Source organism: Schistocerca piceifrons, chromosome X (assembly GCF_021461385.2).
Source record: "Schistocerca piceifrons isolate TAMUIC-IGC-003096 chromosome X, iqSchPice1.1, whole genome shotgun sequence".
In the NCBI taxonomy this organism is placed as follows: domain Eukaryota; kingdom Metazoa; phylum Arthropoda; class Insecta; order Orthoptera; family Acrididae; genus Schistocerca; species Schistocerca piceifrons.
This window is the reverse complement of record NC_060149.1, coordinates 402,409,649-402,436,250: the sequence shown is the minus strand read 5'-3', so window position 1 is coordinate 402,436,250 and position 26,602 is coordinate 402,409,649. Positions and strand designations below refer to the sequence as shown.

At 41.8% G+C, this 26,602-nt stretch overlaps 1 protein-coding gene across 1 annotated transcript in view; it reads right to left on the bottom strand.

Annotated features, from left to right (window-relative positions):
• Positions 1-26,602, bottom strand: part of LOC124722967 (protein OPI10 homolog) — a 95,783-nt gene that overhangs the window by 6,352 nt on the left and 62,829 nt on the right. The window contains exon 2 of the mRNA XM_047248136.1: positions 25,179-25,308. Within this exon, the coding sequence (XP_047104092.1) occupies positions 25,179-25,308 (130 nt within the window). The remainder of the gene's footprint in view (positions 1-25,178; positions 25,309-26,602) is intronic.

The window sequence follows — 26,602 nt, the reverse complement described above, 5'->3', positions numbered from 1 at the left end:
CATTTCCAAAAAAACATCAACAACCTGTGCTCTATGAGGTCGAGCATTATCATCCATCAATATTAAGTCTGGGCCCAAAGCATCTTGCAACAACTGCACATGAGGTCCGAAGAACTGTTCATGATACCTGACACCAGTTAAAACTTGCCAACTCACCCATACAGATTCACAAGGAGCTGTTTGAGTGGCCAACATAATCCTTGCCCACACCATAAGGGGTCCTCCTCGATATCGGGCTTTTTCCACGTGAAACCATCGAGAATCACTCCCAGACCAAATTGGGACTCATCTGTGAAAAGAACATTGGACCACTGTTTGACCATCCAGGAGGCATGTTGCAACTCCACTCTAGAAGTCCCCTTCTCTGCATCAGAGGTACACATACAGCAGGTCTCTAAAGACCACTCTGTTGAAGCTTTCTCTACACCGTTTGCCTCGGTACAACATGTCCAGTGGGCGCAGTGAGGTCAGATGCCAGTTGCCGTGCAGTACTAAGGTGGTTCTGTCATGCCTTTACAGCCAAATAATGGTCCTCTCCCTCTGATGTCCCACATGATTGGCTCCGCCCTGATCTTCGGGACAGTTTCGATCTCTATAAACTGTCGCCACATCCAAGAAACAACAGAACGATTCACATTAAGCCATCGGGCCACATCAGCTTGCGACTGTCCTGTTTCCATTCTTCTGATGGCACTCCACTGCTTAGAGCCTGGTAGGTGTCTTCTCTATACCATACTGCACCATCTGTGACTATGTACACAATGATTTTTGGCGTGGGACTAACCGGGAAACACTACTTCATTTGGTAAGCGTCCTGACGTCATCATTGGCGGCAGCGGACGTTAATCAGAATGCCGTCTTCTGTGCAGAACATGATCATACAGACATCTGTTGACAGTTTGTATGATTACATCATGAATTAGACACTTCCATATGAATATGCCAATATTTTTCTACTATTTTTACCTATAGGAGGAATCAGATAGTATATTGGGAGGAAACTGTACCAACTTCAGAGCACTGTGCCAATTCTGCCCATGCTCAATACGGTGAACCTGCTGCTCTTCCTATTATTTTGTTTCTTTTGGTCTGAAGTGTACTGCAAATTGAAAAGCTTGTTCACCAGACGCTGTTCGCATGTACTGGCAAAGCTTCCCAAGTGACCACACAGTAAACATTATGTGTAGATGACACTTTTTGTTCTTTTGAGGTACATACATAAATAGAGGGGCAATAAACTGTAGTTGAATTAAGTCAGACGATGCAGAGGAAGTTTTTTTCATGTAAGCAGCAAAATGCATGATGCTGGCATAAGTATAACAAATACAAAATGTTTAAAAGCAAGAACAGCTTTTCTCAAAAGAAACATGCTAACATCAGAGATAAATTTCAATGTTAAGAAGCCTTTCCTGAAAGTATTTTTCAGCCTTCCTGCTGTTGTTTAATCGTGTAGATTGCTGTCAGTAAATGTAAATATTATCCCTAGCTATGCATTATCCATAATCAGATCCACAGAAATTGGAATAACACTCTGAGTATTATTCAGTTTTCTACTCTTTTTAGATACCTAGTCACAACACATACCTGAAATCTGGAGAGCACATCCCATCATGCAGGATTCCAGCTGTCATAGCGCATTCTTCTTACCACAAGCATAATCAATACTTCAGAATGTTGTAGGCATTGTTTGGTAACTCTGGTTTCACTACAGTGATTTGTGGGTGCGGCCTGATTTATCCTATAAAATTTGCTCGACAACAATGGGAGGCCAGTGAAGCAGGGAGAATTCTGCAACAGTTTCTGCTGATTTAACACTGTGAAGATAGATAAATTCATATTACAGTGTATTACTCAACAGTCGAATTTGTAGTATGGACTCTGAAACTGCTACAGACAACTACGCATTTGTGACCAACTTTGGTTTACCATTGTTTCACCTCCTGGTTATAGTGTTACAACTGTAAATGGAAGACTAAGTTTGATAATTTTGTTCTGCTGCTATTCAAATGTGTTATTCCAATGGATAAATTAGGGTTTCTTCTTGCTTTTATTTGCACAGCTAGTGTGTGTTTCACTTGTGACATCCAAATTTGAATACAATTCGTAAACCTTCAGGCAACCTCGATGCAGTACCTCATGGGAGCAGGCATAGTGGTCTGCTTTATGAATACCAAGTAACAACATGTGAAAAAAAGTCATTGGAAAGGTTAGAAGGTGGATTAGGATTCCTCAGCACAACCCGGAGCACCTCCGATGTCCAACGCAGCTTTGGACGAACTGTCAGGGATACAAGAGTTCCATGGACCATGGCCATACAACCCGGACGAATTCTCGGCAGCTGAAACAGCCAGCCATGAAAGCCTTCATTGTAGGATTCCTTTTATCATTTAGGCACCAAAGAAGAAAGGAACACAACAAAAGCATTAAATATATAGATCTCAACGTCAAAAATGCAAGAAGAACTGCACACTAACCACATCTACTGTTTGGTTTCTGTTATAATGAATATCATTTTCAGTTTCTTCTCTTCTGAATTCTCAAATGAATTGATTGCTGTATAGCACTGAATAATTAGTTGATTGCATTTTTTCTTGCTGCCATCCTCAAAAACATACTTGTATTTCTGACTGAAATTCTATTTGGTGTTTGGCACAAGACCGCATGTACACACAGTTGATGTAGACATAGTCGAATTAGAGGTGTAAAGTGTCTGACGTTGAAACTATCAAAGTAAGTGTTTTATTCATTTTCTATTTTGGGGAAATTTTATTCCTCATGGAAGATTATGTATCTCAATATTTCGTATGCCATATGCTGCATGAGCAGAAACTAACATTACTACCTTGGCTATCCCTGTGCTGAAATTATATACCTGTGTTAACAGCCCCATTCTATGCAGGACAACTTAAAACATGAGAAATTCTAGATTAAATTTAACTGAATGCCTTAAATATCGATAGCATGAAAAGTTTATGTTAGAAAGTGTCAGGAGATAACACTGCATAAAAACAAAACATGCTCACGGTGCCTTCTCTCTGAGAACCAGTACAACACGAGTGTAACAAGTATTTCACTAAATAGTTGCTACTACCACACTTCCACATGTGGTCCTCAGTTGTTCCACAAAGTTGACTCCACATTCCTTTTCCACTTCAATGACTTATGCTGCATAATTGTCATGTAATATGAGACACAGAGACAGAAAATTTAATTTTTGTGCTCCAAGAATGCTGCACTGCACATAAGTAACAACTGTTTAACATTGCGTTATGAGGCTCAGTGACCAATATCACAATGAAAGAGAGCTGCTGTCGGGAGGTCTCATTAGATCTGTGGTTCTACACATGTCTTGTGATGCAAGCACAGTGTGAGTAGTCAGTTCTAATCCCATTGTGCACAAGTGCATTATAGGATTTTATTTTCCATTTTATTTAATGCAGCTGCAAATTGCTAAAATAAATACTTTCATCTAAATATGAAAATAAACTTTACACCTAAAGTCTCCTCACAAGTTCTTCTCAGTAAGCTGTGTTAATGGTCACAGATGTCTGCTTTGTAAATTCCATTACAAATGTCTGTGAAGAGCTCTGACTTGACTGTCAACAATATGAACTTGAGATTTATTCATCATGGAGGACTCATATGTCAGGGCAACAGTTGCGAAGTGAATACGGTTTCACAGTCCTAAATCTATGTAATAGGAATTAGATGCCTCTGCAAATGTTGTTAACTTAAATCTACTTGAATACCTTAAATATCACTTTTGATCAGCATTAAGTTCTTCATGAATCGATACATGGATGTCAAAATGACCATTGTGCCGGCATTGCTATAGAGGACGAACTGCAAGGTATTCACTCAGTTCACTGCATACATGAACTGTAAGAAATTAAATGACAGTAAAAAGCATTATACCACAGTTACTCACTGGGCCTGATGAAAGTATACAAATTTCTGACAAAAAGTTTGCATGAAGAATCACTTCTAAAAGCAAAAGAAATCAGATATAAAGCATTACTAACAACATTATACAATGTAGTGAAATATTCTGATTGGATCACAAACTACAAAACTTAATTTTGAGCGATACTTATGTCTTATATATTAGTATAATACAATATTCATCATATTGAATGGGTAGTCTGTATCTGGTACTATCAAGCATGAAATGAAAATAGTAGACACTTTTGTAAGTAGTTAAGTATTTTATACTATTCAGAGTGATGAGGAGTAGCTGTCACTTTTTACTATACTACTGTAAACAGGCATGGTACTCCACTGCCCATTGCCATTGGCTTCTCTGCTGGCTGTGAGGAAGGGGATTGTGGGGATGTGTACACAGATGACTCCTGTTGACAGAATAACAACATTTATTAATCAACTGCAATACATCGGTTGTTGGCCCTCTGGGCAAGGTATGCTTCGGCTTGCAATATTCTCAGCGCCGCTGAAGGGGGCCAGCAGACACTTAAATGTGTGCCCCTGCTGCAACTGTAGCTGCACTGGTGTAACTGGAATCAACTGTCCTGGCAGTGGCACTACAGCCTTGCAGGGTTGTACTGCAGTGGCTGAAAACATGTGCTGTGGGCCCCCATTATGATCGTGGCTGGGTGGCAGTTGCACAGGTCAGTGCCCAGTCTCAGCAACCACCCCGGCGGCAGCTATCTGGTGGCAGCAGGCCAGGGTCCCTGGCTCCAGTCCCAGTCATCATGTTTGTGGAGGCAATGTCTCAGGATGATGGTGACAATACATTACAACAATGCACTCCAGGCAATGACTCCAATTACAGGTGGCTGCCTGCTGACAGCATCTGACGATAGCGGCAGTGACAATTACAGTGGTGGTGTCACAGTGGCACCTCCTATGCATCGACCTGCATTACAACAGTGACTAGTATGACGACGGCAATGACAGTGACGACTCCAAGCTGGTGGCGGTGTTGAGTGACAAAAAAAGGCAGTCGACAATGATGAGCTAGCTGCTGGACCTTAAATACGGCTTTCTGCCACTGATGTTTGTATTTCTTCCTCCCCAGTAGGTCAGTGCAATATTCTGCTGTTGCTCAGCTGACATAACTGACCCGATTACTGCCCTCAATGCTGAAACCTGGTGTATGGCAAGCTGCTTCTTGTCATGTCCTCTACTGGTTGGTTACACAGTGTTCAGGGTGTCTACGTGGACAAGAAAAAAAAATTCCCAGATTTTCCCCGGATTTCCCTGTTAAAAACACTATTTCTCCTGGATGAAATTACGTATAAAGCGGGTGAAAATACATCCGGGTTAAGTAACAGTATACTTTCCCTCGGAGCTGTAAAACGGCGGAGGACGTCCCAGCATCTTAGGAAACGAAATCCAGGAAAAACAATGCATTTGGAAAGTTGTTTGATGCGAGACAATATGCACAGAGTTTATTTTCGTATTGCTAAAGTATATACACAAATTCCACAAATTACAGCACGGTAGTTTCCGAAACTCTAAAATAGAGATTGTGTTGAGCGATGCTCTTTTGTCAGCCAGTCATAGCTCATGCCATGTGATCTTGCTAGCGAATGACGGCAGTTATTCAGAGCACGAGACCTACGAGAAAGACAGGCCGCGGCGCTTACGTTACGAAGGTAGGCCGAGCTCGCTCAACTCAGCAAAGTGCGTTTCTACACCGGTTAACTCGTAAGTAGAAGTGTATGTACGAACGAGAATTGCATCGTCTATTGGCATCCACTGTTATTAGTCCTACAATGATAGGAAGTCCGTGGGCCTACCAACAGGCTCTAATTTGGCAATTAAAATCGTGCCAAAATGATTATCAGTTGCGTATAAAAGTAAAGTGTTCTGGCATGAAGAGACTTGTGACATTGCTCAGTAACACATTATCCACATTTTTTTGAAGGTCAATTACACTTTTTGCCATCAATTGCATAATGTTTTATCTATGAAAGAACATCATTAAATATGAAAACTAACTTGAAGGTCGGTCTTTTTTTAGCGTGTGTTACACGTTAAGTCATATCAAATACAAATGTGCCGGTAAAATTTTAAATAATGGCATAAATGACTTATCTTCTGGGCCCGACATTTTTCAAATCGCTGATCCTCAAAGTGTTACATTTTGAATGAGAGTTATAATGCCCTGTGATTTAAGAAATTCACTGCACATTCTCACACGTAATATAAATCATCTTGCGTGGAAATTTACTTTGAAAGTAACGCATCTCAAGCCACTATTCGTAATATTTTCTGGTTATCTGTTAGAAATGTAAAGAATTGTGACGTCACGCACATCGAATGCACGTTAGTTGTTACGGACGTATTGCACAATCTTCGAACTAAAGCCTTTGACACTTTTCGGTGTCGGCAAACTGGTCTGTGCATTGTGTAAATTACCCATTTTCTATGCAACTAAACTTTTATTTTGGTGTTATTCTCTGATTTATGTTTCATTGCTGCAGTATTATTCAGCAGTAGTGGACTAAAGTTCTTTGTCAGCGTATCAGATCTTACACATCAAACCTACAAAACTTTAACTGAAATCTAAAACAATGAAAAATCCCGGAATTCTAAAAAATTCCCAGGTTTTTCCCAGATTTGTCCTGGATGAAAAAATTCACGGGTTTTTCCTGGATCTCCCGGATGTCCCGGGGCATATACACCCTGAGTGTTCTCCTTCATGTTGCTTAACTTGACACTCCGCTGACCCACCTGCATAACAGTACCATACCACTTAGCTGCACAACAGAATGTAACACATATACAACCTGTAGCTCCCAATATTCCTTCAAATTTTAACTAACTTCATTACTGTAAAACTCCTACCTCTAACTAACTTAATTACTCTAATCATCCAACCCCCTTCTACGGAAAGAATGCGTCCCAGCATTCTGCCCCTACATCTATTTACACTTGACTCTATTTACATGGTTTTGAACCCTCTAACAATAGTGGACTTGTACCATATTTACACAGTTCACGTCCTTTAAAACTATATATTTTGGCTTGTCACTACCAATTACACCACAATTCTCCCTCTCATATACTATCGTTCATTATGGTCCTTGAGCACACTTCGTCTTTGCCTTCATGACCGTTTACTCATTACACTGCCTTGTCGAGAAGGGAGGTGGGGGGCTGAAGGTTGGAAGAGGAGGAATTTGGGCAACTCTTCTCTTGAACAAGAAATATATAACTCCGATCACAAGAAGGAATACACAAGCCACTAATGTTGATGAACCAATGACTACCAATTGCTGCTGCTGCTTACTTCTGTAGCTTTTCATGTGCTCTAAGAGATGTTCCATGGTAACATGACCACGTTGGGTGGCGATCATCTGATCCAGAGAGGTGAGCAGGTCCTCATCAATGGTATCATTAAGAAACAAAAGATGTTCAGAGAGCAAAACTGAGGAAGGTAGGTCAGGTACATAAATTAAGGAATTGACCATACTGATGGCTATGGTTCCTGTTAACACAGCTGGTAAGTGGAAAATGGGTCCAGATATCCCACAATGAGTTCCATTGAGTATTAATCCTTGACCGTGCACAACCAACCTTTGTGTGTCATCTAACTTCCCTTGCTTGTAACATGTACAAATAACGAATGTCGGCTCTGCCACGGAGTATAACATGTGCTGTCCTACACACTGGAAGAATTCCCCCTCCTCTGGCAGTACTTCCTTAGGGCATTCCGTGATCCCCAACCGAGAATGAAACAATGCGAACTCGCAAGACTTCAGCACTGTAAGCACTAACTTTGAAGAGCAGATGGTAACCGGTCCAGTGCGACAGTGTAACAACTCTTACGCATGACTGTGTCTGTCTGGTGCCACTAGTAAGATCTCCTGCACTTGCACCTCGGATGTACTTCCGCAAAGACTCCCATGCTACTGGGTGTGCGTGTACTGCATAGCACTCCCAATAGCAGTCTCTACAAGTTAGCAGTATTTATACACTGACTTCCAGGTGAGACCCTCTCGGCTGGCCCGTAACGGTGATAGTACACAGTCAAGTACTCCTCCCTTGCTGGTTTAATAAGTCCCAAAAGCACCAGCACAGCAGTCTGGTTTTCTTTGAAACAGGTCAACAGTCGTTCTGCTGGTAGCTGAAATGATGTAAGGTGCACGTGTGTGGCGGGCAACAGTGCTTCCTGCAATCCCACAGTTTCAATACGAGTATCCGTCAAGCTGTCACCAAGATTGCATAGTAATGTGGCAATCATTAATTGTGCATCAGTATTGTCCAAGTGATCACCAATAACATGCAAGTTGCAATTGATGGTTTCGGCAGATGATCTAATATATGACATTAAAGCAGTGGCAACTCACAAAGCTGCCAAGTGCTGTTCAGCACACCGCTTTCCAAAATGGCGAGCTGGGTTGCGTGAAAATTCACTGCCTCCTGGTTGCCTTCTGCTTCATTCCAAACCCCCTGTAATGCTTTATTGACATTAGCAATGTCATCTGCATCAGCTGTACCAAACATTGTCTTTAGGATCCTACCACCTGCGTCCAACCATCCTCTTTTCTGTCTGACCCATGGGATAAACTCCGTAGTCTGTGGTAGTTGCACCTGTAGCTTTGCAAACTCCAACTGTAACAGACAATACTCTCCTTGTGTACCGTTATACCCTAACTGAGTACTCATCATGCTGTGCAATTTCCCAAACGTTTCTTCCAGCCTGCGAATCTCATTTTCGAGTGCCCAAATGTTGCAATTTACCCTTAATGTCCACTGGTGATCCGACACACTCATATCCACTTGCATGGAAAACATGACACCTCCTGACACAGAACATACCTTAACTGCTTTGGGCACACCCGTAGTGCAATAGGCCTAACATGATAAGACTCCATGCTCCATCTGTCCTCTATGGACCAAATGTGGTCCTGGATGCTGTTTCCATCTTTTCCCGTCCCAGGGTAGGAACATGCACCCTGCGGGGAAAGGAAATCCTAATACCAGTCCTGCATTCTTGCTCTAGTTCTTAGCATATATCGATGATCTGCCATATTATCCTGTTTCCTTCGCTTTACTTTTTCCTTTATCTGCTCCTTGTCCATTGTTTCTTACCCCAGCTACAAAAAATGGGGGCCACACAAGGCAAACTGCCCATATCCCCCTTAAATGGCTGAATTCGGCTTACGTGGACTGTTCAAGGGTGTGAAGGGTGTTTGGGTGGCTGCAATTTAATGTCAATTGGAGGTCATCTCTACTACCTGGTAAAGGCCATTATATCATGAAACAAACTTTTTCATTTTCCCCTTCGGCACATAAGGATCCGCCAACATAACCCACTGACTCACATGGTACTTAGGTAACACTGCTTTCACATCATGAGCCCTTGCCTGTTTCTATAAAGCTTTTGTATTCATTTTTTGTACTTGACTCCAGATAAGTTTCACTCTCCTGGTGAAATCCTTCACTGACGAGATGTCAAGTGTCGGGGCTTTGCAAAACTCAAATAGCGACAGCATCTTGTGCCCAAAAAGTACTTCATGTGGGGATAACCCTGTGCTCTGGTGAACTTCCTAATTGTATGCAGCAATGACACAGGTCAATAGTACATCCCAATTGTTATGCTGGGAATTTATGTGAAACCTCACCAGTTTTGCAATTTTCCCATGGGCACAATCCGTGTGACCATTAGCTTGAGGATGCAGAGCACTCATACATAATTTCTTAAAGCACAATGACATACATAGCTGCTGCATTAATTCCGACATAAAATTTGTGCCCTGATCCATGATTACGGCGTTAGGTCTCCCAAATCGAAGTACTGACTGACTAGTGCCTGGGCGATTGTTTTGGCTTGCTGGTCTGATAAAGCTCTCATGAAACCATAAAATGAAAACTGGTCAATAACGGTTAATATGTAACAATTCTCTGCTGGTGTTTGTGCTAGTGGTCATAGGATGTCCAGCCCTACCATTTGGCATGGTTTATCAACTTCCGGTAATCTGTGTAGTTTACTTTTCTGGTGATTATGTTCTGTTCTTTGAGCACACGGAACACAATTTTCCACATAATGGTCTTATGTGTCACCCACCAATAATTCCACGCCATCCTTCCCTCCATTGTTCTTCGACCTGAATGTCCTGCTAAAATTCAATCATGCAATTTGCTCAACACTTCATCACGCAAGCTCTGTGGTACCACTACCCATGGCCTATTTCATGTCGTTCGATAGAATACTTCATCCTCCATGCAGAACAGCTGCTGTTTAGCAAACTGCTGACAGTCCACATCAGAATTTTGTGCTGGGTTCCATTCACTTACATCATTACTTGTGCATTCCACAGCACATATCCTATGGCTGAGTGCATGTGCATTAGCACGTGACCTTCCTGGCCAATGTACTTCTTCGTAATCGAACTCACTTAACCGCATGACCCATATCGACAATCTACTGTTTTGATCTTTAAGTCCTAAAAGCCACTTAAGCACTGTGTACTCAGTTACCACTTTAAATTATCTACCATACAGGTAAAAATGGAAGTACCATTTTCCAAAAATCACTGCAAGCATTTTCTTCTCTGTAGTGGAATAATTATATTCAGCATTATTGAGCTGCCTTGAAGAGTACACAATAGGGTGCTCTTGTCCACCTACTTCCGACTCAAAATAACTCCTAGCGCAAAATTGCTAGAATCACAAGAAAGAATACATGGTTTCTCAAAATCTGGATAGACCAAAACAGGACTAGATGTCAAAAGATCTTTTAACTTCTGGACTGCTGCCTCACACTCAGTTGTCCAATGAAACTTCACACCTTTCCGTAGCAAATGTGTGAGAGGTCTTGCAATTTCTGCAAATTTTGCAACACACCTAGGGCAAAAATTTGCGAGCCCCAAAATAGATGCAATTCCTTTATCTTGGTGAGTGTTGGAAAATTTTGAACGGCATCAACTAGCTTTGGATTGGTACAAATTCCATCCTGTCCTACAATGTGACCCAAATACTGAACTACTTGCAATACAAAATGAGTTTCCCTAAACTCAATGTTAACCGTGGTGCACGCAGATGATCAAACACTTCGCGCTACTGCTCCAAATGTTCTGGAATATCCTCTGAATACACAATTATGTCATCCAAGTACATTGTGCACTGTTTTGGTTTTAATCCCTGCAACAAACTATCCAACAAACGCTGAAAGGTTGGCAGCTTGCTTTTAAGTCCAAAAGGTATGAGGCATGTGGCGAAACTGATAGTTTCCAGTCGGTGCTGAGAATGCAGTTTTTGGTTGGTCCTCTGGCGTGACTTCCAATTGGTGGCAACCACCACACATATACAGTGTTGTGAAGTACTGACACTGGCCCAAGTTGACCAATATCTCTGTTATATTAGGTATTTTTGCTCACAATTACAATGACAGCACAACAGGGACTACAACTAGGTTCTATGATGCCATCTCTAAGTTGCTGATCTATATACTCTTCCACAATTGGCTGTAAATGCCTTGGAACTCAATACGGTCAATTGTAGATGGGTGCTTCAGTTCCAGTAGGAATCTGAAGCAGAAGAAGCGGTGTTGCAGGTAATGGACCAGATATATTGAATAAGTCCACACTTTCACTCAACAGTTTTTCCACTCATGCTCAATTCTGTGCTTCAAGATGTGTTACCCTAGTCCTTAGCACTGACCAGTCGTCAGACCTTCCGCACATTGTGTAATTCACTGTAAAATCATGGCCTAGTTCATCCTCATCTATCACTTCTAAATTTGCAACCAGGGTACCCTGCAACAACTTTACTACCTCTGGGCCAAAATGATCAATACTGTGAGGCACTATCCTCGTGCCATCTACCTCCCAAACATAGGACATGCTAAGTTGTATAAAACAACTAACCGCATCTATTACTTCATTATCCACCAAAGGTTCAACGATACACAATGGGTTCACTGGCAGGTCACTACCAACATCAATCCAGTCTACCTCTCCTGTACCTTTCAATATGTGATCCCATGAATTGACCTTATAGGACCCTGTGCGCAGTTTAACTAGTTTCCCCTGGCCATAGGGTGGACCTTGCAACAATGGAGGTATTCCGGCTGCAGAGCCTAGCTAAAACAAAGTCCCATCCACTTCTATTGTATGCCCTTCCAGGACAATTATGGCATGATGTGCAATCTGGAAATCGAGTCCAAGAATAATGTCATACCTACTGCTAACCACGGGAAGAACTTCTGCATCCACTTGGAACTTCCACTCTCCAGCACTGAGTGAATTTACATGCCCTCCACCTACATTACTCAAATTCCAGTGTGATGCACTTAACCTATTAGCCCCAAATATTCACTTACTTGCAGCTGATACCTGAGAGCTGGTATCCAGTAACATTTTAAATTATTTACCCCCACATAGACGGTCAGAAAAAAGTCTGCCGCTGCTTTCTTACATGTGCTAACTCTTACTGTGAGCATGGCACATTGGACATCCCATCTCCTGTGCCGTTTAACTGCTGCCCGTAAGATCTAGCCCATGATTGAGACTTCTGTTGTTGCTGATTTCTGTTACAGTATTACTGATCCGAGTGACCAAATTTCTTGTAATACCTTCAACGTTGCTGTTTGCACTCTCTCAGTACATGACCCTTTCGTCCACACCAAACACAATTTATGTCCATAGTAAACACTGTCTGATGTTCATGTGACCTAGCCAATAATTTAATTCCCTCTAAGGATAATGCAATATCCATTGCTTCATTCAATTACTTAGAAAATTCCAAATGAACCTTTCTTGAAATATCCAGTTGCAGCCCCCTCAAAAATGCATCAATAGCCCTATGCTCTGCTTCCCACAAAATTACCAAGTTAACCCTACCATCATCTGTGAGCTCATAGGTACCTACATTGATTTTACAAATACGGTCAATGAAACTTTCAATCGATTTATCCTGCTTATGAAAAACCCTAGTAAATTGTTTCCGACAATATCTTGCGTGTTCTTTTTCTGATATCTCTCTATTATCCCTTCCTGTAAATCTTCAAATGTTTTAGCCTCCCTCAGATTCTCATTACATATAACATATCTCTGGCATCTCCCGTTAACATCAGTCTAGCAACACGCAATAAATGCTCCTTACTCCACCCCCCAAATTTGAAGGCCTTCATGATACCTCAGCAGTCTTTCTGACACCAGTGTAAATAGGCATGGGACTCCACTGTCCATTGCCAGATTCAAACGTGGGTTCTCTGCTGGGTGTGAGGAAGAGGGAATAACAACATCTATTGATCACCTGCAATACATTGGTCGTTGGCCCTCTGCGTGAGTTTTGTTTCCACTCATAATATTCAATATTCTCAGTGGTGATGAAGGTGGCCAGTGGATGCTCACACGTGTGCCCGCTACTGCGACTGTAGCTGTGTAGCATAACTGGAATCCGTTGCCTCGGCAGTGGCACTATACCTTGTGGATCATACCACTGGATCTGTTCTGATCGTGGTCGGGAGGGGAGGGGAGGGGAGGGGGTGGGGGTTGGCAGTGGTGCCAGTGGGAACAGGTCAATGCCCTGTCTCAGTGACCATCCCCAGCAGCAGTTGGCTGGCGTTGGCAGGCCAGGGTCCCTGGCTTCAGTCCCAGTCACAGTGTTTCTGGAGGCACTGCCCCAGGATAATGACCACAACACACCCCAGGCAATGACTCCCATTACACACAGCTGTCTGCTGATGGTGTCCGATGATAGTGATGGTGATGACTAGAGTGGCAGCATCACTCTAGCACCTCCTAGGTGATGACCTGCACTGCAACGACAGCTATGATGACAGTGACAACTCCAAACCGGTGGTGGTGCTGAGTGGTACAGGCACTGTGTCACTCCAAGGTCTCACAATGGTTGATGATGAAGGGCTGGTTGCTGGTCCTTAAATGTGGCTTTCTGCTGCTAATTTTTGCAGTTTTTCCTCCCCAGTAGGTCAGTACAATATTCTGGTGTAACTGACCTGATTACCACCCTCAATACTGACACCTTGGCATGCCGTGAGCTGCTGCATGTCACGTCCTCTCCTGGCCGGTGACACAGTGTTCTCCTTTGTGTTGCTTAACTCAGTGCTGCAGCAACCCACCTGCGTCATGGTACCACACCACTGAGCTGGTCAACAGAATGTAATTTACATACAATCTCTGGCTTCCAATATTCCTCCATATTTTAACTAACTTTGTTACTGTAAAACCTTACCTTTGAATAACTTAATCCCTCTAATCATTCAACCTTCTACACTATAGAGAATGACAAGTGGTAGCTAACACTTTCGACACAGGGTGAAGGAGTGCAGTGCCATCGTGACAGTTGTGACTAGTTACCACAAATTGGGACCTGGGGAACTGTGGCATTGAAAGGCAGACAATCTTTATCAAAAATGTTATTAGATGGAACTGTTATTACCAGTGTCTCAACAGGTGGAATGCATTGTAGCTGTGCTACTATTACACTCTAGACTTCAGCATTCAGACAAGAAGCACTATAAAAATTCAGGCATTGTAGCTGTGCTACTATTACACTCTAGGCTTCAGCATTCAGACAAGAAGCACTATAAAAATTTAGGCAATGAGCAGTTTCAGCCACCAGGCATCACATTCAGACAATGCGTGGTTTACCGCTAGACCATGATGTACACATAGCATAACAGCTTAAGCAGAAGAAAAGACTTCCTCCACATACTGCCATAACCTATAATGTTGCCAATTCGTGTAGATAGCTGGACTTAGGAGTATTATCAGCATGGTCATATTACTTGTCCCATGTTGCAATCAGTGTGGGCTTAGACTCTGAGGTAGCTGGCTGCCAGCCAGGTTTTATGTCAAAGAGTGTACCTACTTCTTACCCACAATGCATTGGGTGAACACTTACCAATAGCAACACACAGAATGCAACACTGGATGACAAACATTTTACATCAGAGGTTTCTCTGTCAAAATTATTGAAAGAACATGAGAGAAAAAACAATGTGAAAAGTCTAGATATTGGGATAAGTTACTTGGAAAATCAATTCAACTGAGCCAAATGACACTAATGTATTAGCAACCAATGGATGCAGAAGATAACATTAATAAATTAATAAGTAAAGGTGTAAATAGTGCAGAGGAAAATAGAAGACAGCAACTGATCAAATAATGGCTAGTAGATACCAGTTTACCCCTGGCCTCTATTCTTTACATAACTGAATTCCCATGTATAAAATGTCATATCCCTCACACACTCTGTTGTACACTGATATAATTTCACAGGTACATTCAAAGATATATGTGGATACTGTCTGCAAAATTTGTTGTCAATACTTAGTACTAAAGAAGAAATAAACTAAAACATCATGCCCAATGCTGCAATTTTACTGCACAAACAGTGAAAATGTAGTAACCGATAAAGTTTTTTCCTTTCATTTTGTAGGGGGAGGACGGGGGTGGGGTTGGTCAGTGAGAAAAAGAAAGTTTCTTTGACATTGTGTGCAAAGTTTGCTGAAAGTCATCAAGTGTTCTCCTCCTCAAATGCTGGATGAATATAGTCTGGGTAAATTACGTGGCATGAGTTACACTGTGTAAAGAGATATACAATGTTTCTACCTCTGATAATTAACTTATTGTGTTAAACCTTTAACATAAGGTTATAGTTCTTAATGAGTACATTATGACAGATTTTTAAACTTCCATGATAAGTGTATGAAATACTGAAAATCAAACTTTTGTTGCCTTTGAAAGTCATTAGATACGCGACCTGCACCACGGCCATGTCCCAGGTTACCCATTTAGTAATGTAGATAAGTAAAGAAAACCTAGAGTGCTGTCAACATGATAGACTGATCAAATGAAAATCCAGTAACAAATAAATATAACAGAAAAAACAATGGAGTAATGAAGAAGGACAGAGCTAAAAAAGAACAAGATAAAAAAAATGCTATAAGTTCAAATAAAACAGAAAAGTTAAAAAGGGATAAGGAGGCAAAGAGAATGCTTACAAATTAAGATGTTTCAAGAAAATGCAGTATAACAGAGAACAGTAATGATGGAATTTGATGACATTCGCCCAGTTCCATAGTTTTTTCCTGTTTCACACACCTCTCCTCCATCTGTAATGTATACATAACAAAAAATCATCTTAAATACTGTGTCACAAATTTCAATACTTCCCTCAAAGAAACTACTACAAATAATCTTTTAACAATACAGTTACTTAAATTATATTCCTCTATTAATCACTTAATTTTTACAAAGCCATTTATTTCAACTGCTTTATGTATAAGGGGCAGTCAAATGAAAACGAGAAAGATGGGAAAAAAGTAAACAGTTTATTACACTACTGGTCATTAAAATTGCTACACCAAGAACAAATGCAGATGATAAACAGGTATTCACTGGACAAATATATTATACTAGAACTGACATGTGATTACATTTTCATGCAATTTGGGTGCATAGATTCTGAGAAATCAGTACCCAGAACAACCACCTCTGGCCGTAATAATGGCCTTGATACGCCTGGGCATTGAGTCAAACAGAGTTTGGATGGCGTGTACAGGTACAGCTGCCCATGCAGCTTCAACACGATACCACATTTCATCAAGAGTAGTGACTGGTGTATTGTGACGAGCCAGTTGCTCGGTCACCATTCACCAGACATTTTCAGTTGGTGAGAGATCTGGAGAATGTGCTGGCCAGGGCAGCAGTTGAACATTTTCTGTATCCAGAAAGGCCCGTACAGGACCTGCAACATGCGGCCGTGCATTATCCTCCTGAAAGGTAGGGTTTCGCAGGGATCGAATGATGGGTAGAGCCACGGGCCTTAACACATCTGAAGTGTAACGTCCACTGTTCAAAGTGCCGTCAATGCGAACAAGAGGTGACCGAGACGTGTAACCAATGGCACCCCATACCATCACGCCGGGTGATACGCCAGTATGGTGATGACGAATACGCTTCTAATGTGCGTTCAACGCGATGTCGCCACACACGGATGCGACCATCATGTTGCTGTAAACATAACCTGGATTCATCCGAAAAAATGACGTTTTGCCATTCAGGCACCCACGTTCGTCGTTGAGTACACCATCGCAGGCGCTCCTGTCTGTGATGCAGTGTCAAGGGTAACCGCAGACACGGTCTCCGAGCTGATAGTCCATGCTGCTGCAAATGTTGTTGAACTGTTCATGCAGATGGTTGTTGTCTTGCAAACGTCCCCATCTGTTCACTCAGGGATCAAGACGTGGCTGCACGATCCGTTACAGCCATGCAGATAAGTTGCCTGTCATCTCGACTGCTAGTGATACAAGGCCATTGGGATCCAGCACTGCGCTCCGTATTACCTTCCTGAACCCACCGATTCCATACTCTGCTAACAGTCATTGGATCTCGACCAACGCGAGCAGCAATGTCGCGATACGATAAACCGCAATCGCAATAGGCTACAATCTGACCTTTATCAAAGTCGGAAATGTGATGGTAAGCATTTCTCCTCCTTACACAAGGCATCACAACAACGTTTCACCAGGCAATGCTGGTCAACTGCTGTTTGTGTATGAGAAATCGGTTGGAAACTTTCCTCATGTCAGCACGTTGTAGGTGTCGCCACCGGCGCCAACCTTGTGTGAATGATCTGAAAAGCTAATCATTTGCATATCACAGCATCTTCTTCCTGTTGGTTAAATTTCGCATCTGTAGCACACCATCTTCGTAGTGTAGCAATTTTAATGGTCAATAGTGTATTTCAAAAGTGATCCTCATAACCGCTAATACATTTATCCCACTGTGAGACAAGATGATCAATACCTTCATGGAAAATGTTTGTGGTGATCTAAAGAACAATGACTGCACTCTGGTGTGTGCTTCATTATCCAAAGTTAATCAACAGCCATGAATGTCTTTCTTCAGGGCTACAAAAATACGGAAACTGCATGGGAAGAGATAGGTACAGTACGGAGGATAAGTATGGGCTTTTCAGCGAACCTCAGCAGCATAACTGAAACATCCTTGGCAACATGTGGGCGGGCTGTGAAAAGGTTCAGCATATTCCAAACAGATAACAGTAATGACAATGAAGAAAAGGACCTAGCATGACAGCTGTGATGAGACGCACGAGTTAAAGGAGTGCCACAACAGGCACTACTTTAAATTTATCCTTTCATTATCATATCTTCCTTTTTCCTGACCACTCTGCTTAGCTGTTAATCAGTAGTGTGCTACAGGTCTGCAAGGAGTTCAACATAGAAGGACCTGTTTCAACATTTGTACTTGCCTCATCATAATGTCTGAGATGTACGAGGTGTGATCAAAAAGTAATGGGTTTTTTTTAATTTCATGGGCTTTATACATCCGATTTTCAACATTTTTTCCATTTATCTTGCTGGTACACTTGTTCCTCGTGTATGTTTGCTTTTTCAGCCATTTTGAATATTTAGCTTACTGCCGAAATTCAAAAAGGTTATACATGTTTTCAAGTGCTTGGCAAATTTTTTCTTTCAAAAAAGATGGATCAATGAATTTGCATTAAATTTTGCTTGAAAAATGAAATAAAGTGCAGCACTGAATTCAATATGTTGACTGTGGCTTTTGGTGAATCTACTACAAGTAAGAGAAACGTTACAAATGACATAAACATTTCAACGAGAGTAGAAAAGATGTTGACGATGGCGAGTCCCCTGGATGCCCTAGCATATCAATTACTGACAAAAATGCGGAAGAATTAAAGAAAATGGTTCTGGGAAGTCACTGAGTCACATCAGAGAAGTTGCTGATGATGTACAAAAGTTTGTTCCGAAATTGTTGAATTTTGGCCTAAAAGATGTCGCATAGATATCGCTCAGGAATTGCTGAATGAAGCTGACAATAATCCTGAACTTCAAAAGAAGGTTATAACAGGTGACAAATCATGGATATATGAGTACAATGTTGATATGTTGATAGCAAAGCCCAGTCACCCCAATGGAAACTGTCTGGAGAGAGCGGAGGCAGAGACCAGTTTGAACACATGTGAAGGTTCTTCTCACTGTTTTCTTTGATTACAGTGGGCTAGTGCATTACGAGTTCCTGCCTTACAGTCATATGATCGATAAAGAATACTACTTACAATACTACCTGGGAGGTATGTGCCATTTGAGTGAACCAATCTGAAGAAAATGACTAGAACTGCGGCAAAACCACTCGTGGAAATTGCATCACGATAGCGTCCTCGCTCACACCTCAATGCCTGTTCATGATTTTTTGGCAAAAAAACAAGACCCAGTCATCTGAATGGCTCAAAGCAAATCACCCGAAGAGCAAAAAAAGGGCTAGCGCATTACAAGTTCCTGCCTTATGATCATACAGCCGATAAGGAATATTACCTAAGAATTATGTGCCATTTGTGTGAGGCAATCTGAAGAAAATGAATAAGAGTTGTGGCAAAACCAATCAGGGAAATCACATCACAATAATGCTCCTGCTCACATCTCAATGCTTTTTCATGATTTTTTGGCAAAAAACAATGCTGTCATGTTGCTTAAGCCACCGTATTCACCGGAAATCACCCCAGTGAGTTCTTACTATTCCCAAGGCTGAAGAAAACCATGAAAGGCTGTCATTTCGCCATCAGTACTGAGAAAGAAACAGGATCTCTGAAGGAGCTAAGCACCATAAAGAAAAGTGAGTACCAGTAGCGCTTCCAAGACTGTAAAAAGCTCTGGTACCAGTGTATTACATCTGGCGGAGAATACTTTGATGGGGACAAAGTTGATGCTGATGAATAAATAAAGCTTCTTTACGAAAAACAAAAAATCCGTTCCTTTTTGATCATGCTTTGTATACTGGGAGTCCTGTAAAGTTGAGTGGAGTGCAGTTATTTTATTTTCCTTCTGAAATAATTTTGAGCAATCTTGTTTGGGTGTCCAGTAACAGCCTCCATTCTTTCAAGCTCACAAATATCCTTTAACTCATGGAAAGTCCATCTCTCTCTCTGATACATAATTTGTGCATGTGTGTCACCTAGTAATGCGAATTACATAATGTAACTATTTTGTGATGTTCAGAATCAACTTCTTATACTGAAAGAGCAGATTTTTGAAGTTTTTTAACAATGCATTACAATTTATACTTTCCTTTGTTTCCTGGTCTTACTTCAATGTAAGGCAGTTCATGACTATTTCACTATTTCCAAAGTTGATGGTATTAATCATTCAGTGTAAAAGCAATGGTAAGAATATTATTTCTATTGTCAACATTTAGTAACACCTTCCACTTCTAAAGTAAAATGCAAAGAAATGAATACAACACTCAAGTCAACACAAAAAATTGTTCATCAGTGATTATTCAGATGTTTCATTCTTTTGGCAACTGTAACAATTACAAAAATCTTTTTTGTCACAAATTTCAGTCAGTCAGTCACTCAGTGTGCTTTTGATTGTTAAGCTAAGTTATTGATATCATTTCCAGCACAAATTTCAACAACTGACTTGGTTTTCTTCTTCAGGTGTTAGCAGAGTTCAGCTTCCAGTCAAACTATGCCTTGTGGTGCTCATTTGTTATTTGGATCCCGTGCTGTTATTCTGTGAAATATAAGTTCTCTCAGCATTTCCACATCTGTCAAATGAGATGGAGAGTAAGATCTTAATAAATTGAGTGATGAATCCTATGTCTTACTTAAATTGAAACCTATGTCTCTGTTTATTGTGTTTCCTGGCATATTTATTTTGACAGGCTTCTTCATTAAGCTGTCCTAGAAACTTGGTGTTTGCACCACAATAATACTGCTCTTATCATGTTTAATACCTTTCTTCAATTGTTCTAATGGTCTACCCTACAAAAGATAGGCCAGATTCACATGGACTGTGGTACTACACCTAGATTTTGGAGACCCAGATAATCTTTGATATTCCACAGAAGACTTTTTACTATTGTTATTGGGTACAAAATACAGTGGATGCCATATTTCCATAGGAGTTTACTGATCTTTCTTGAGATTGAGCCAACATAAGGCATATAATCAATCCTGGCTTTTCATTTTCTTTCTCAATCTCAACCTCTGCCTCAGGCATTGTTGATTTTGACTGCATCATACACTCAGTTCCTCGATCTAAGTAACCAGTTCTTCTGAACACTATTTGTAAGTACTGTAATTCTTTGATGAGGCTGTCCTTTTCTGACAGCATTCAAGCTCTATGGTCCAGAGTCTTTAGTATTAAATTTGTCATGAAGAATGTTGATGGTCTGAGGTGTGAAGATAAAAGTCAGTGTGTGTAAGTATCCTATATACACTGTGATCCAGGGATCAGTCGACCCTTCTGTTGTGACTCACCGATCTTTCAAAGTGCCGCCACGCAGTTACGCGCGTCCTCTACATGCGGGGACCGGATGGCGGCTGCTACGGGCTCTGACCCTACCCTCTCCCGGGTGTTACGCTGTATTCAGAAGGGTTGGCCAGATCGTCCGTCTGCTAATACTTCTGATCCGTTGCGGAACTACTACACTTTGCGTTACTGAATCACGGCTAGGGATGGTGTTATCCTTCTTTCCACCGAAAATGCTTCGCCGCATGTTGTGGTACCTGCGTCTTTGCGTGCTTCGGTCTTGCGCCTCCTTCACCAAGGGCACTGGGGTGTCTCTCGCACAAAATCTCTGGCGCGCCGACATGTGTACTGGCCTGGCATCGACTCTGAAATCGCACACATGGTCGCTGCCTGCGGCCCTTGTGCGTCACAGGCCGCCGCCCCGAAGTCATTTTTGTCACTGTGGCCTTCGCCTGAGAAGCCCTGGGAGCGTATTCATGCTGACTTCGGGGGTCATTTTTTAGGTACTTATTGGCTTCTCATTATTGACGCCTATTCTAACTTTCCTTACATTGTCCGTTGCACGTCGCCTACCACCGCGGCAACCACCAATGCTCTTGCTCGCATTTTCTCTTTGGAAGGCCTTCCCTCTACTCTTGTTACTGATAATGGTCCGCAATTTGCCTCTTCCGATTTTGTGGATTTTTGTGCCCGTCACGGCGTCATGCATGTCATGGCCCCTCTGTTCCATCCACAGTTAAACGGTGAGGCTGAATGACTGGTCCGCACATTTAAGGTTCAGATGAGGCAACTCCTGAATTCTTCTGCTGCTGATGATGCGCTTCTCCAATTTCTGGCTTCTTACCGTTCCACCCCCATGGGCGACCACAGCCCGGCTGAGCTCTTACATGGCCGACAGCCCCGCACGCTACTTCATCTTCTGCGGCCTTCCACCTCATGGCCGCAGGTGCCTTCACTTGGCCGGTTCACCGCCGACGACCTTGTATGGGTACAGGGATAAGGCAGGCGGCCAAAATGAAGTCCTGGCCGCATCTTACGACACCGTGGCCAACGCCTGTATGAAATCCAGATGGACACGAGTATTGCAGTGCGTCATTCGGACCAGCTTCGGCCTCGTGTGCCGGCAACGCCTGTTCCGGATGCCGCTACGCCACCTTTGGCTTTACCTGATGCTCGGGACACTGGAATCTCTCACTACTCACAATGCAGTCCTCTCACCATCATATCGGTGCCAGCACAAGAACTGACGCCACCAGGAGATGTGCCCATGCAGGAACCAGTTGACCATCATCTGTCGGAGCAACTCTACTCGCCTCCTTCTCCTACGGACGCGGACACATCGCCCATGTCTCCTGTTATAACAACCGAACTTGCCGCAACGGGCCGATTGGTACACGGGGGCCAAGCAGATTCGACCCCCACGTCTCCTGCCATCTCGACCTGTTATCATCGGGGACACTTCCGTCCGTACGGGAAGCCTCCTCCTTGAGACTTTACGGCCAGTCAAACAACACCTATGGACGTTAGCAATCTACAAGCCACCTCCATCAAGAACTGTGCAAAAACTTCAAAGGGGGGAAAAGTGTTGTGACTCGCCGATCTTTCAAAGTGCCGCCGCGCAGTTACGTGCGTCCTCTACATGCGGCGCTGTCTGCCAGCCATGCAGCAGCAGCGCCACCTAAGTGGCCAGCCAGCCAGCCAGCGGCCGCTAGACTCGGACTCAGTTATGATTTGACTGTTAAAGTGTACACACGTCTTACTGTGTTTACTTGATCTGTGACTTTCACGTATAGCGTCTTCCTTGAAATATATTTGCTCAACTTGAAGTTATAACACCTTCTCTTAACTAATGCATCAAGGCAAGATAGCTCTAATTTTTTTTCTACAAGTTCCATTATGAATTGTCTATTAGGATGGATAGTGCTTAAATTTTACAGGAACTCTTCAAGTTTGTTCGCTTCATGTGTCTACACCACAAATGTGTTGTTCACACATCAATTGAAACACATTGGCTCGAACTTGACACATTCTAGTGTGTTTGCTTCAAAGTGGTCCACATTTAGGACTATGACATATGATAACAGACTATCCATCGTCACACCATCAATTAGTTAACATCGATTTCGGATTTTCTGTCAAACAGGAAATAAGCTGATGTAAGAACTTGCCTCAGTGTTTTAGTGGAACAGTTGTCAAACTTCTCCACAAATAATTCCAAGGATTGAGAAAGTGGGACTCTTGTTAAGAGGGAGAACATATAGAAACTGACCTAACCATATCCTCATGCAACGATGGATGGAGGTGGTGTTCATAGTGTGTGAGCTGCAAATGTGGTGTTCACACTTCCCCACACATTTGATACAAATGTGTTTCACATTTTGGTTTGTTGGTGCACATCAATATTAGTAATAATGGGTCTTTGAGAAATGACTCCTTGTTTACCTTAGGAAAGCCATATGGTTGTGGCAGTATAGGTGTTTCTGTATTAAGACCCTTAATAATGTTACGTGGCATGCCCGGCACACTGAGAAGAGACATCAGCTTCCTTTTAATTTTATTCATAAAATCAACATTTTACTGTAGATTATGTCATTCAAAAGACTGAAAATCTTCTTAATCTAGTCCACTCATAACGTTACAACCTCAGCCCTTGTCAGGTAGCAGAAGTACAGTTGCTTTGTCCTCCCACAGATTTTCAACTGCTACTTCTCCTTTCTTGGAGATGCTGGCTCTAATCAGTGGAGCTTTTGTAAATGCTCTACAGGTTTCGTGGTGAACCTCTTCAGCTTTTTCCAATGGGAGCAAAGTTACAACATGCTGCAGGGAGCTGATGTAATCTGTTACTGGTAGCATTTCTTAAGTGCACTCAAAACTTTGTTCTTTCGCAAGGGATAACTATATCCTCATCCTGACCTACATCTACATGGTTACTCTGAAATAAACACTTGAGTGCCTGGCAGAGGGTTCATCAAACCATTTTCATACTACTTCTCTACCATTCCACTCTCGAATGGTACGTGGGTAAAAGGAACACCTAAATCTTTCCGTTTGAGCTCTGATTTCTTTTATTTTATTGTGATGATCATTTCTCCCTATGTAGGTGGGTGTCAACAAAATATTTTTGCATTTGGAAGAGAAAGTTGGTGATTGAAATTTCGTAATGTTGATCAGTGAGATAAATTACTGAACAGCCCCTTGCTTCCTGTCTTGGCTTTTTGTGCAAGTGAACAAATTTTACTTTCTGGCATCGACTCTGCTTGTGATCATGTCATATTGTCCAATTATTCTGAGAATCTGCAGACAGTGTAGCTGACACATAAAGATGGAGATGAAGGAGCTCTTTTGAAGTGATATCTAGCATTTGTCAGGTGTCACAAATTCTCTCTTGTACTAATACCAGGCTTGCATGGTACATAGTCCTATTGGCCACTGGTGTGTTAATATGATAATCTGGTTTTGGCGAACACAGCTATAACTTGTTCATCTTGACATCTCGTCAAAAAAATCAGAGTACTGAGAAGCCAACATTCCTTCTGGTAGACCTTATCCACATTGTGTGAGTTGTGGAACATGTCCTCACCACAGAGTGAAGTTATAGTGTATTAGGTTTTCTTGGTGCAGTTGATTAATGACATGCTTTGGGTGTTCAGTCGAGCTGTGGAATGAACAATTCTGCTGGATCCCCAAAAGCACATCATTCATCAATCATGCCAAGGAAAGCTGAATAACCCTACTGCTACAAACTGACTGTGGTCCATTACTTTTACATACACACATATAGCATATACGTATATATATCACTCAGGTGTTTCATTATTTTGTGTTGTAAGAAACTTAGGAACATACTATCTGTCATTTTCAAATCCAGCAACTGCCTCAATAACAAATAAAAATTTGATTGATAATTTCAGTTCATTAAATATTCAATAAGCAAATTTACCTAAACCACCAGTTCCTGGTGGAAAGGATTGGACTCCTGTTAGAAAAACCACAACATGATTGATTGAATCTGCATCTGTAATAGTTGTTGCAAATTTTGTTTGGTCACACTGTTGAAAATCTGTTTGCACCTGCAACATAAAAGAAATTGTTATCCATAATTCAAATTTATTCACAAATTCAGAATATTAATGACAACAGCTAAAAAAACTAATAGTACAAATTTCCCATAGGTTGCAACAGCTGCATCTATAAAAATGATCATCAGCTGTGCCACTCCGTCTGTAGTAGCACACATCTGTATCTAAGGCAGCAGAATTCAGAGTACGAAGCAATCTGGAAATGTAGGCCATCATTTTCTTTGTTTTAAAATTTACTGACATCTGATTTACGCAAGTGATACTATAAACAATTAAGATTACTCGAGGATATTTGTAGTAGGATGGTCTAATATTCACCGATGCCATATAAACACAGATACAGAAACTTTAAATGTATCTGAGTTGGCACCTTCCAATCACTTACACACGAGGTGCCAGTGGCAGATACAATGAACGTGTCCTAACACACCATAACACCACCAGTAGAAGTAACCAGCATTATCATCTTGAACTATGCTTTAAGAATTCTCTCTTGGTACTACAAACCTGGCATGTAATGACTTTGGCTTGTTTCTGATTTTTGATTCTTTTATCAGTCTACTTCAGTACTGCAATTGCTGGCTGGACTGCCCCCAACTCCAGTGTCTCACACTAGTACTATTTCATCACTTTGGCTTGTAACTTCCGCAGCTTCGCTGATCAAAGACAGTCGCCACAAGCAAGTTTTTCTATCGTGACTGACTGAAAACTTGACAACAAGGAACATTGTCAGCATGCAGAACTGGTTATGATGGATCCATAATTTTCTGCATTGTGGAAACAGCAGTTGGAATAGTCGCAACAGCAGTTCCAACAGTAGCAACAACTGTTTACTAATGCAGCAGAAGCAGCAGCACCACCACCAGCAGCAGCAGCAGCAGCAGCAGCACCAGCACCAGCACCAGCACCAGCACCAGCACCACCACCACCACCACCACCACCAAGACAATTGCTATTTCTGATTCAGTTCATCACTGGGTTATATTACGGTATTCCAGTAGTCATTTATACAAACTGATCAAAGTTTATACACTCTAGTTGATTCCAGGATGCTAGAATTTTCTGTTGTCTGTGAGTTACTGACTAAACATTACATTGCCAAAGTCAAATTACAGTTCAAATTCAAACAACATACAAAACAGCCACGTTCATCCTATGCAATGTAGGTCAAAAAATTGCAAGGCTTATCATGCCAGTGCAATTTTGTATGTGCATGTTGCAATGTGTCTTGTGCAATATCTGTAATTCCTGGTGTAATTGTCAGATTAATGCTAGACGAACAGGT